The sequence below is a fragment of the Emys orbicularis genome, chromosome 2 (assembly GCF_028017835.1).
Source record: "Emys orbicularis isolate rEmyOrb1 chromosome 2, rEmyOrb1.hap1, whole genome shotgun sequence".
In the NCBI taxonomy this organism is placed as follows: Eukaryota; Metazoa; Chordata; order Testudines; family Emydidae; genus Emys; species Emys orbicularis.
The window spans coordinates 199,395,275-199,408,222 of NC_088684.1; the positions used below are offsets into that span (position 1 = coordinate 199,395,275).

The window sequence follows — 12,948 nt, forward strand, 5'->3', positions numbered from 1 at the left end:
CCGGTTTTATAGAAATCGGTTGTATACAGCCGATTGTGTGTGTCCCCACATAAAATGCTCTAAGTGCTCTAGTCGGCGGACCGCGTCCACAGTACCGAGGCTAGCGTCGACTTCCGGAGCATTGCACTATGGGTAGCTATCCCAGAGTTCCCGCAGTCTCCGCCACCCATTGGAATTCTGGGTTGAGATCCCAATGCCCGAATGATGCAAAACAGTGTCGCGGGGGGTTCTGGGTACATGTCGTCAGGCCCCTCCTCCTCCGTCAGAGCAACGGCAGACAATAGATTCGCGCCTTTTTACCTGGGTTACCTGTGCAGACAACATACCACGGCAAGCCTGGAGCCCGCTCAGCTCAACTCACCGTCACCATATGTCATCTGGGTGCCGGCAGACGTGGGACTGCATTGCTACACAGCAGCAGCAGCAGCTAACTGCCTTTTGGCGGTAGACGGTGCAGCATGACTGGTAGCCTTCATCAGCGATCTGGGTGCTGGCAGCCGTGGGGCTGGCAGCCGTAGGGCTGCATTGCACCAGCCCTTGCCTTTTGCCTTTTGGCAGTAGATGGTTTATTACGACTGGTAACCGTCATTGTCATACAGCAGTGGCTGGAACTCCGTATGTCCCCCAGTCCCCCATCCCCCCAGTCATATTCTGCTGCCTTCACAATGACGATGATGGCTATCAGTCGTAGTATGCCATTTTCTGCCAAGCGCCCTGTTGGATCATTGCACGTTAGCAGAGTCTTCCCTGAGCAGCAGATCGTGCAATAGGCCTGAAGGCCATCGTCATCATACAGGAAAATTGTGGTTATAACTGCCAAGCGCCCAGTATTTGCTGCCAAGCACCCAGAAGATGCCGAGGGCTATCAGTCATGCTGCACCGTCGTCTTAAGATGTAAAAAATAGATTTGTTCTGTATTCATTTGCTTCCCCCTCCCTCCGTCAAATCAACGGCCTGCTAAACCCAGGCTTTTGAGTTCAATCGTTGGGGGGGGGGCCATTCTGTGTGACAGTTGTTTGTGTTTCTCCCTGATGCACAGCCACCTTTGTTGATTTTAATTCCCTGTACCTGTACGCCATGTCGTCACTCGCCCCTCCCTCCCTCCCTCCCTCTTTCCCCTGGTCCGTCAGATACTAGTTTCGCGCCTTTTTTCAGACCAGACGCCATAGCTAGCACTGGGATCATGGAGCCCGCTCAGATCACCGCGGCAATTATGAGCACTATGAACAGCACGCGCATTGTCCTGGAGTATATGCAGAGCCAGGACATGCCAAAGCAAAACCAGGACCAGCCGAGGAGGCGATTGCAGCGCGGCCACGAGAGTGATGAGGAAATTGACATGGACATAGACCTCTCACAAGGCACAGGCCCCAGCAATGTGGAAATCATGGTGTTCCTGGGGCAGGTTCATGCCGTGGAACGCTGATTCTGGGCCCGGGAAACAAGCACAGACTGGTGGGACCGCATCGTGCTGCAGGTGTGGGACGATTCCCAGTGGCTGCAAAACTTTCGCATGCGTAAGGGCACTTTCATGGAACTTTGTGACTTGCTTTCCCCCGCCCTGAAGCGCAAGAATACCAGGATGAGAGCAGCCCTCACAGTTGAGAAGCGAGTGGCGATAGCCCTGTGGAAGCTTGCAACGCCAGACAGCTACCGGTCAGTCGGGAATCAATTTGGAGTGGGCAATTCTACTGTGGGGGCTGCTGTGATCCAAGTTGCCAGGGCAATGAAAGACCTGGTGATATCAAGGGTAGTGACTCTGGGAAACGTGCAGGCCATAGTGGATGGCTTTGCTGCAATGGGATTCCCAAACTGTGGTGGGGCGATAGACGGAACCCATATCCCTATCTTGTCACCGGAGCACCAAGCCACCGAGTACATAAACCGCAAGGGGTACTTTTCAATGCTGCTGCAAGCCCTGGTGGATCACAAGGGACGTTTCACCAACATCAACGTGGGATGGCTGGGAAAGGTACATGATGCTCGCGTCTTCAGGCACTCTGCTCTGTTTCGAAAGCTGGAGGAAGGGACTTTCTTCCCGGACCAGAAAATAACCGTTGGGGATGTTGAAATGCCTATCGTGATCCTTGGGGACCCAGCCTACCCCTTAATGCCATGGCTCATGAAGCCGTACACAGGCAGCCTGGACAGGAGTCAGGACCTGTTCAACTACAGGCTGAGCAAGTGCCGAATGGTGGTGGAATGTGCATTTGGACGTTTAAAAGCGCGCTGGCGCAGCTTACTGACTCGCTCAGACCTTAGAGAAAAGAATATCCCCATTGTTATTGCTGCTTGCTGTGCGCTCCACAATATCTGTGAGAGTAAGGGGGAGACATTTATGGCGGGGTGGGAGGTTGAGGCAAATCGCCTGGCCGCTGATTACGCGCAGCCAGACACCAGGGCGGTTAGAGGAGCACAGCAGGGCGCGGTGCGCATCAGAGAAGCTTTGAAAACGAGTTTTGTGACTGGCCAGGCTACGGTGTGAAACTTCTGTTTGTTTCTCCTTGATGAACCCTCCGCCCGCCCCCCCCACCCGGTTAACTCTACTTCCCTGTAAACCAACCACCCCACCCTCCCCTACCCTCCCCCCTTCGAGCACCACTTGCAGAGGCAATAAAGTCATTGTTACTTCACATTCATGCATTCTTTATTAATTCATCACACAACTAGGGGGATAATTGCAAAGGTAGCCCGGGATGGGTGGGGGAGGAGGGAAGGAAAAGGACACACTGTAGTTTAAAACTTTAACTCTTATTGAAGGCCAGCCTTCTGATGCTAGGGCAATCATCTGGGGTGGAGTGACTGGGTGGCCGGAGTCCCCCCCACCGTGTTCTTGGGCGTCTGGGTGAGGAGGCTATGGAACTTGGGGAGGAGGGCTGTTGGTTACACAGGGGCTGTAGCGGCGGTCTCTGCTCCTGCTGCCTTTCCTGCAGCTCAACCATACGCTGGAGCATATCAGTTTGATGCTCCAGCAGCCGGAGCATATCAGTTTGATGCTCCAGCAGCCGGAGCATCGACTCTTGCCTTCTGTGTGCAAGCTGACGCCACCTATCATCTTCAGCCCGCAACTTGCTCTGTTCATCCCGCGATTCAGCACGCCACCTCTCCTCTCGTTCATATTGTGCTTTTCTGAAATCAGTCATTGACTGCCTCCACGCATTCTGCTGTGCTCTGTCAGCGTGGGAGGACATCTGTAGTTCTGTAAACATGTCATCACGCGTCCTACGCTTTCTCTTTCTAATCTTCACTAGCCTCTGTGAAGGAGAAACATTTGCAGCTGGTGGAGGAGAAGGGAGAGGTGGTTAAAAAAGACACATTTTAGAGAACAATGGGTACACTCTTTCACGTTAAATTTTGCTGTTCACATTACACAGCACATGTGCTTTCGTTACAAGGTCGCATTTTTCCTCTTATATTGAGGGCCTGCCGGTTTGGTGTGAAAGATCACTCACGCAGTGCCAGGCCACAGATTTCAGCTTGCAGGCAGCCATGGTAAGACACAGTCTTTTGGCTTTTTTAACCTTCTTAACATGTGGGAATGGTTTCAAACAGTAGTGCTCTCATTTCCCATACCAAGCACCCGTTGGGTTGGCCATTTAAAATGGGTTTGCAATGTAAAAGGAGGGGCTGCGGTTTCAGTGTTAACATGCAGCACAAACACAACTAACTCCCCTCCCCCACACACCCAATTCTCTGGGATGATCACTTCACCCCTCCCCCCCACCGCGTGGCTAACAGCGGGGAATATTTCTGTTCAGCACAGCAGGAACGGGCACCTCTGAATGTCCCTTCCCCTTAATAAAATTGCCCCATTTCAACCAGGTGACCATGAATGATATCACTCTCCTGAGGATAACAAAGAGCGATAAGGAATGGATGTTGTCTGCATGCCAGCAAACACCGGGACCATACGCTGCCATGCTTTGTTATGCAATGATTCCAGACTACGTGCTACTGGCCTGGCGTGGTAAAGTGTCCTACCATGGCAGACGGGATAAGGCAGCCCTCCCCAGAAACCTTTTGCAAAGGCTTTGGGAGTACATGAAGGAGAGCTTTCTGGAGATGTCCCTGGAGGATTTCCGCTCCATCCCCATACACGTTAACAGACTTTTCCAGTAGCTGTACTGGCCACAATTGCCAGGGCAAATTAATCATTAATCATTAAACACGCTTGCTTTTAAACCATGTGTAATATTCACAAAGGTACACTCACCAGAGGTCCCCTGTGTGCCCTCAGGGTCTTCAGTGAGTTCGGGGGTTACTGGTTCCAGGTCCAGGGTGACAAACATATCCTGGCTGTTGGGGAAACCGGTTTCTCCGCTTCCTTGCGGCTGTGAGCTATCTACATTTTCTCCATCCTCCTCTTCCGAACCCTCTTCCCTGTGTGTTTCTCCAGTGAGGGAGTCATAGCACACAGTTGGGGTAGTGGTGGCTGCACCCCCTAGAATGGCATGCAGCTCCGCGTAGAAGCGGCATGTTTGCGGCTCAGCCCCGGACCTTCCATTTGCTTCTCTGGCTTTGTGGTAGGCTTGCCTTAGCTCCTTAATTTTCACGCGGCACTGCTGTGCGTCCCTGTTATGGCCTCTGTCCTTCATGGCCTTGGAGACCTTTTCTAATATTTTGCCATTTCGTTTACTGCTTCGGAGTTCAGCCAGCACTGATTCATCTCCCCATATGGCGAGCAGATCCCGTACCTCCCGTTCTGTCCATGCTGGAGCTCTTTTGCGATCCTGGGACTCCATCACGGTTACCTGTGCTGATGAGCTCTGCGTGGTCACCTGTGCTCTCCACGCTGAGCAAACAGGAAATGAAATTCAAACGTTCGTGGGGCTTTTCCTGTCTACCTGGCCAGTGCATCTGAGTTGAGAGTGCTGTCCAGAGCGGTCACAATGAAGCACTGTGGGATAGCTCCTGGAGGCCAATAACGTCGAATTCCGTCCACACTACCCCAATTCCGACCCCCTAAGGCCGATTTTATCGCTAATCCCCTCGTCGGAGGTGGAGTAAAGAAACCGGTTTAAAGGGCCCTTTAAGTCGAAAGAAACGGCTTCGTCGTGTGAACGTGTCCAGGCTTAATTCGATTTAACGCGGATAAAGTCAACCTAAACTCGTAGTGTAGACCAGGCCTGAGGCTTTCACCAGTTCATGTTGAATTTACCTGGAGTATAAACAGACTGAGCCAACACCAAAGATGAGAGCAGATAGAACCTCATGTTAACAAGGAAAACAGCAGTCTGCTATGATTGTGTGTGAGCAGAAACATAAGTGGAACCCTGGTGTGATGGTGAATAATGTGCTCTTGAATGTTAAGGTACAGTGGAATTTTCATTACATCTCAGATTCTTTCCCATATTGCTGCAAAAAAATTAAATGTAGGTGGAACTAAACTCCTGTTGTTATGAGGATGGAAAGAAAATTAAATTATTTAAATTAACCCATCTATTCTGGCCAACAGCTTATGAGTAATTCTCAACATTTTGTCACCTAGAAAGACAGTCATATCCTGACAAACACATCATATACCAGTTAGTATTTTAGATCACGGATGATTAACATGTATGTAAAATATTGCGTGTTACTTCAGAGAGCTTTGCTTCTTGCCTGCCTTCCTGGCTGCTCTTGTCTGTAGTGTTTTTCTTCTGTTTCGGGCAGATGAAGTGGGGGTGGAGAATAGAAGGAAGGCTTGTTCTTATGCAGCATAATGACTACTTTTATCCCAAGTCCCTCATAATAAGCAAGGACGAGTTTGCTTAGGGAACGTTTCACCTATTGCTTCTACCTATCTATCTATCCCACATTCATTACGATAGTATGCAAGTGCCCAACAAAGTTATAAAATCCAAATGATAGAATCCAGCAGATCATCTTCCTTCCCCCAAATCTTTAGGAATGTTTCCGCACCCACCCATCCTTCCCACCCACTTGGTGCTAAGTCAAAGAACTGAGTTTTGCAAGTATAGGCTGCAATTCAAGAAAGCGCTTAAGCATGTGTCTACATCCCATTGACTTCAATGGTACTTAACGATAAGCATGTGTTTAAGCTCCCTTTCTGTTCAGAGATACCATAGTTTGCTGTAGCACTCTCATCCTCTTCTCCACTGCTGCTAGCAGCCCGTGTTCACCCGCCTAAAGGCAAAGACCGACAGGGGCAAAACAGGCAATCCAACCACCTGTGGGGTGGAAGCAGGCTGAACAAAATTGATGGAGGCTGTATATGAACTGAGCACTGAGGCCATGTTAGCAAAAATGGTGTTGTTGGTAGTGGCTCCAATCAAATTTTAGACTTATGAAAAGGAAGGTTCGGAAGATGCAGAGTGATTCCGTGGATAGGAGCCTAGACCGAGACTCATGAGACCTAGATTCTGTTCCCAGCTCTGCCACTGAGCTGTTGTGTGACTTTGGGCAAGTCACTTCACTTCCTTCAGTTTTCTCATATGTAAAATGGGGATAATGATAGGGACCCCCTGTGTAAAGTGCTTCAAGATCTCTGGATGAAAAGCACTAGCTAAAAGCTAGGTGTCATCACCATCATCATCCAGGTTTGGGACCATCTCTTACTATGTATCTCCGCAGTGCCTAATACAATGGGCCCTGGTCTCGGCTGGATCTGTACTCAGTACTGTAATACAAATAATAATAATAATAATAATAATAATCTGGGTACTTACATCCTTGCTCCCCATGTTATTATATAACCATATCCAGGATGCAAGTACCCATTCGTCTTTCTGATAATTTCACCTGGTACATGGATAGCAAAAACCCTATACGAAGGCATGAAACATTCAATCCTAAAAACAAATCTCTCCTGAAACGAACTGGTTGGTAATGCAGGTGGCCATCTTCACAGGCACTTTCCAATCTAGAAAACAGTGAACGTCTCAGGACTAGTTTATGGCTGAACTTGATGTAAACTTGGATGCCACCCACTAACAACGCAGTTACACTCTGGGTAACAAATAACCTCAGCTCCCTTGACTAAACAAACAGTAATACCACAGAGACAAATTTATTTTCAAAGCCTGCTTGGTATCCTGCCCAGTAACTTGCTCCTTGTTCAAAACAAAAAGATATGATCATTGCCTCATAAGGCACTGGCCACCTTTCCTTGTAACATTCTGATGGCAGACCTGTTTATAAACTCCTTTATTCTTCTCTCAGCTTAAAGGTGGCCTGAAAAGTGGGGGAAATGTACTTGTGCTCTTCTTTTTACTTTTTTGCTTCTGTTATGCTATAAAAAAGATGTGAAAGTTTAGATTTGTTTTGTTTTAATTATTCCCCTCCCCCCCCCCTTTGCTTTTTTACTTGAGAACCTTCTTCTCTGCTCTGGAAGACTCTAGGATAACTGGAGAACTAGTGAAACGATGCCATCACAAGAATCAAGGGAGTGAAATCTGAGCAACTAAACACATATAGAAGAAAATGATGACTACTTACATATAATATGTAGGATACAACCCTTCAAAGTACCAGCAATGCTTTTTGGCCTCTGTACACTGGAAAGAAAGAAAAACAACATCATCTTGGTGTTATTATTAATTTAGGACAATCATAATTTATTATAAATACAGGCATCAAATAAATATTATATAGTCAGACAAGAAAAAGGTCTCTGATCCCAAAGATTTCACAATCTTAATAAATACTACTATTGTGAAATCAGACATCTTGAACTGTAATATGCACTTTTAGGCCCCGGACTCTGCATGGAGATGCCCACGGAGGTCAGTGGAGCTCCAGACAGACACGGGGCTCTATCTGTCTGATCTTAGCTCTGTGCAGAATTTTAGGGCTTCACAAAAACCCCAAAGATAAAGGGAAGTTAAGAGCCAGTCAGTATCACAGGTCACCTATGAAACAATTCTAAAGCATCCTCAATTGAAATTGGCTACCCCAGTCATATGACCACACATTTAATTAGTCATTAGTTTATAGCAGAGAAGTGATAATCTTTATGTAATCTCTATGCAGATGGAATAAAGCTAGGAAAGGAGAAAAGGCAACAAACAGTGTTGGGATATTTTCTTATTTCTCTACAACAAAAATAAAATCAGTAAATGTTTCAAGGTGCATGGTAAAGTATCTAGGAAAGGAGACTGCTCTCTGCAATCTAGTAACATTATTCTCTTTCATGTGCACTTAGTATATCCCTTTTAGAGGATGGGGGCAGGAATTTTTTTCTGTGTGTGAGGCAATGCCTATCATTGTGGACATTACCAGAACACAAACAACTAAATAATAATAATGATGATGATGATGCTTGGAAAGGAAACACAGAGATGTCAAGTACAAGGTTGCATATATAAGGCACAAAATATTTCTATATACTTCACTGGCATCCATAACGTCAGAATGAATTATTATAGATACATTTCCAGAAGTTTTATTGCAAACTATGTTTTTTTGTTGTCACACAAATGATACGTTCTTTGATATCTTCCACACACCAAGAGGATTTTACCTAGGGAATGTTTTGTTGGGTTTTTTTTAAAAGTTAGTTCAAACTTCTCTCTCTGTGGAAAGCCCCTCACGGCCTAGTTTTGAGGGCATTCATCATGTCCGTAGGACTTAACTCACCCTTCATTTTAACTCTGCAGCTCATCTTTAAATAAGAGCTCATCTAAGATTATCAGCCTCTTTGAATTCCAGGAACACAGAATACATCTGGGCAAGAGAGAGAAAGTGCTTTTAGATTCCTGACTCTCACTATTCATGAATGAGAGAGGCTGTAAGCCCTTTATTAAGCATCTCATGCGTGGATTCAAACACAGAGCAATTATTGCCCAAGAAGACCATTTACTATATATTAAACAGTTAAGACTGGAAGAAAAGACCCTTGTCTCACATGATCACTGATAAGGTGCTAGGGCTCATGCCAGCCACCAATAGGCTTTGGGCCCTGTAAGAAGGACCAGGGCCGGTGCTACCATTTAGGCAAACTAGGCGGTTGCCTAGGGCGCCAAGATTTGGGGGCGCCAAAAAGTGGTGCCCCCAGTTTTTTTTTTTTTTTTACAGTGTTCCTACGCCCCCTCCCCTCGCCGCTCCACTTCTCCCGCCTCCCAGGCTTGCAGCACCAATCAGCTGTTTGGCGCCGCAAGCCTGGGAGGGGAGGAGAATTAGAGCGGGGGCGGTGTGCTCGGGGAGGAGGCGGAGCAGAGGTGAGCTGGGGTGGGGAGCTGCCGCACGGCTCCCCGGAGGGGGGGGGGCGCCTCAGGGCGGGGGGGGGGGGGCAGGGAGCTGCCGCAGGGCTGTGGGGGGGGGGCCCCGCAAGGTGGAAGTTTCGCCTAGGGCGTGAAACTTCCTTGCACCGACCCTGAGAAGGACCACAGCTTTCAACTTAAAAACAAAGTAAGCCTCTTTTCCTTCTGAAACTGACCCCATTTTCCTCCTCAGACTGATGCTAAGATTGAAAACAACATGCAGCTGGGCTCTATTCCTGCAGCAGGAGAGCTAAAGATCCACCTGCCCACACACACATATACACTTTGTGTAAAATGAGTCAGTTAAGTTTGGGGTGCACTCAAAAAATCCTCTTACTAACCCTTCCCAGATCAGACTCCACTGACCCTCTTCTCATCCTTGAGAGAGGGGAATGGCCATTCATTTCCTGTGATTGTCTTGACTCTCTCCTCTCCTAGTTTCCCATCTTCTCCTCCTCTCCCTTCCTCCCTGATCCTAGCCACCCTGCATTCTCTCTGACCTCCTTCACAGGCAGCTGCATCTTCATATATCAGACAAAGGATCATGACATTATTTTGAAATACTCTGCCCAGGGGGCTATAAAACGGAGCTGGAACAATGAACAATGAACGTCCAAGAAACACAAAACTCCCCTAAGCATCCAGTTTCCCCATTATTTTACAATAAAAATGTATGTGAGCTGCAAAGGCCTGTGAGGCTGTCTCTTCAGCATCAACCACCTTACTCATTGCTGAAACCCCCCAGCCCTAGCAGCGCGTTCGATAGCTCAGTGTTGCAATGATATTTAATAACCTTTACATATTGTCATTTAAAAAATCATCAAGTCACTCACATTCAAAGCAAATCAAAAATAATTGTAAATCATTCTCCTTTCTTCCTATCATTTCGATCATGACATAACCATATCAATTATCCAGTGATTACACTACATTATTTAAATAAAATAAATCCCATAATTAATTGTCCAAATTAAATAGCCAAAATAAATTATTTTGTATTTGAATTTTTCTTCCTGCCTGTTGCCCAGGGGCTTCTCCACTGCCAGCAGCGCCGGGGAAGTGCTGCTGCTGGTACCAGGCACAGGAGCAGCTCTGGGACAACAGGAGGCAGCAACTGAACGCAGGCCCAGCAGCAACGTTTTCCCATTTCCCCCTTCCCCTGCCTCCTACTACCCCAACCTTCCCTCTCCCAAGGCCAATGCATAGAGGCAGGCAGGCCTCAGTGGCTGAGCAAATCTCGTGTCCTTAGCCCCGAGGGTCTCACAGCTCTGCCCGCATGCCCAGCCTTGAAAAAAATTGCAAAAAGGAGCTTCTTATATCATTGCCAGAGCTCTCCCTGCAGGCTCCAAAACCCTGTGACTCATGATCAATTTGTGAGCACTAGCTCTATTGCAGCCCCGTCAGGCATTCCTGCAGCCCAGCCTGAATCTCACACATCTGGCTCAGTAGCAGGAAGGCAGCAGGTCTTTAATTCCAGTTTCTCCTTTTCTGGCCACTTGAGGCCACTGTGGCACCAAACACCTCTTCTTGATGGATCAGGGCCAGGGACGGGAAGCTGGAAGGAGAAGATGGCAGGGGCAGCAATAAAAGGTGAGGGGGCCTCGGTCTGGCCTCAAATGCCCATGCCTCTTCCCCCTGCAGCCACCTGCTCCAGGCTTCACAAGCACAAACCCCCAGCCTCACCCCTAATGCCCTGCTCCCATCAGCCCTCTAGCCCCCTGGAGCACACCAAGCCCCTGCCACTTAGAAGGCCCCTGCAACCCAGTACCCTTTACTTCCAGGAACCCTGTGAAACCATTATCATCTCCAGGAGCCCCAACACCTATGTGCCCCTCAGCGCTAAAAATCCCAACAGCCTTCCACCCAGCTACCTCCAGCTTTCCATGCACTCCACCGTGTCCAATTATGGCCTCCGATACCCTTGAACACCCACACACCTATCCACTCCCGCCACAGCTGTCAAATTCTGTTCAGCTCCATGCCCTGCCCGATCCTCACCACTGCTCAGGACAGGGCCTGTTGACCGTAATCTTATGTTTATGGTTATGCAAACTATGCAAATTGTTTTGTTAAACAAATAAAATGTCACAAGCTGGATGGCACAAAACTTGGCAGCTAGGTAGCCCTGTAGTTCAAGAGAGCTGGAGAAGTAGGTTATTCCCTGCTGGATGTGAAGCTTCTCTGAAATTTAAAGGGTTGGGGGGGAAAACTTGACAACTACTGCCATTCAATGTCTCCCTGCCGCATGTCGCGACTACCGCTGGGCTGCACTGAAACAGGGGAGAAGGGGAAGAACAATGGTGTATGGAATGCCCACACAAGCTCTTTTGGGCAGGAATTGTCTCTTTGTCCTGTGTCTGTACAGCACCTAGCACAATGGAATCCTGGTCCCTAGGCACTATGGCATTACAAATAACAAATAAACCAATAATGAAACAGCCCTCAACAACTGGTAGATAACAGCACCTCTCTCCTCAGGATGAATTCAGTCAAGGAAAGTCATTGTGATTGAACTATTATTATTAAATACGGATATTACCACAGTACCAAGAGATACCAAAATCAAGACTGGTGCTCCATTGTGCTAGGCGTTGACAAAGTCCTTGTCCAAAAGAACTTGTGTTCGTTTAGGTCTTGAAAAAGCTACTCGCCCACTGCAAGACAGACAATGAGACCTGCGATGTAAAACCAATCTTGCTTATGACCCTGCTGGTGTTTTAACTTTTATGATGGAAAATTTCTTTCCATTTTGGCTGTAAAATAGTTTATCCTATGTCCTTTATCAATTTGGCCACACTATCATGAAATGTAAATAAATATAGACGTGTGTGCATTTTTTTAATGAATGATGCAGGCTTAATTGGTGAGTATAGGTCAATTCCAAAGAATTAATGGCCTGTATATTAGCCAGATTGCATGAACCATTTCTCAACACTGTGATATTTAGAAAAAATGAAAAATCATAGATGAGACATCATATATCTGCTTCTCTGACATATTGCTACTGACTGTTTTCTTTAACAGGGGGTAATGACACGAACTGCAAGCTGGGCTTTCCTAAAATCACTGAACTCATTTAGGTTTCCTCTATAGAAAGGAAATGTGCTTTCTATCACTGACTGAAGCAGTTTTCTTCAAATGACTCCACGACTAAGAACAATTGGGAAAAAAAGAAGTTGCTAAAATACTAACTCTTTTTAATGCCACCAGAGAGCAGGCAGTCTGCTTGTTAAATGTCTGAAGCTATTCTGCGGATCATTAGTTACAGCATGCAAGATTTACAGAAATACTACAGCACGATCCTCCTCCACACCATACATCTTTATCTTCCGATTCACCAGTGAATTCAAAGATACCAGGTCAGTCTGAACAGTCTGCTCAAGACTGGGCACAAAGGATAATGCAACACGTTCACTCATAGTGCTTTTATGGGACTGGAGGGAAAAAGAAGAGGACTACCAAGAAGTTCACCATCGGTATCACACTTTCAAATAAAGATACAATTAATTTTTTTTGAGGGAAACGGCGAACACAGAAATCTTTTGTGGGTGGAAGCAAGGGATTGTTTTTTATCTGAAGGTACATTAAGTCTTTGAGTTTGTAAAGTCTGTTCCAATCCAGATCCTCATCTGATGTAATCTGGCAAAGCTCTACTGATTGCTAAATCAGTGGACCTACATTGATTTTCATCAACAGAGGATCTGGCTCCTTCTTTTTAGTCAGACAAAGTGCAGGCAGCAGCAATACA

General features: G+C 47.0%; 1 protein-coding gene across 1 annotated transcript in view; it reads right to left on the reverse strand.

Annotated features, from left to right (window-relative positions):
* Positions 1-12,619, reverse strand: part of VOPP1 (VOPP1 WW domain binding protein) — a 35,058-nt gene extending 22,439 nt beyond the window's left edge. Inside the window, exons 1-2 of the mRNA XM_065398398.1 lie at positions 12,494-12,619; positions 7,438-7,496 (exon numbers count right to left, since the gene is read on the reverse strand). Of these exons, the coding sequence (XP_065254470.1) occupies positions 7,438-7,496; positions 12,494-12,619 (185 nt within the window). The remainder of the gene's footprint in view (positions 1-7,437; positions 7,497-12,493) is intronic.
* Between the last annotated feature and the right edge of the window lie 329 nt (positions 12,620-12,948).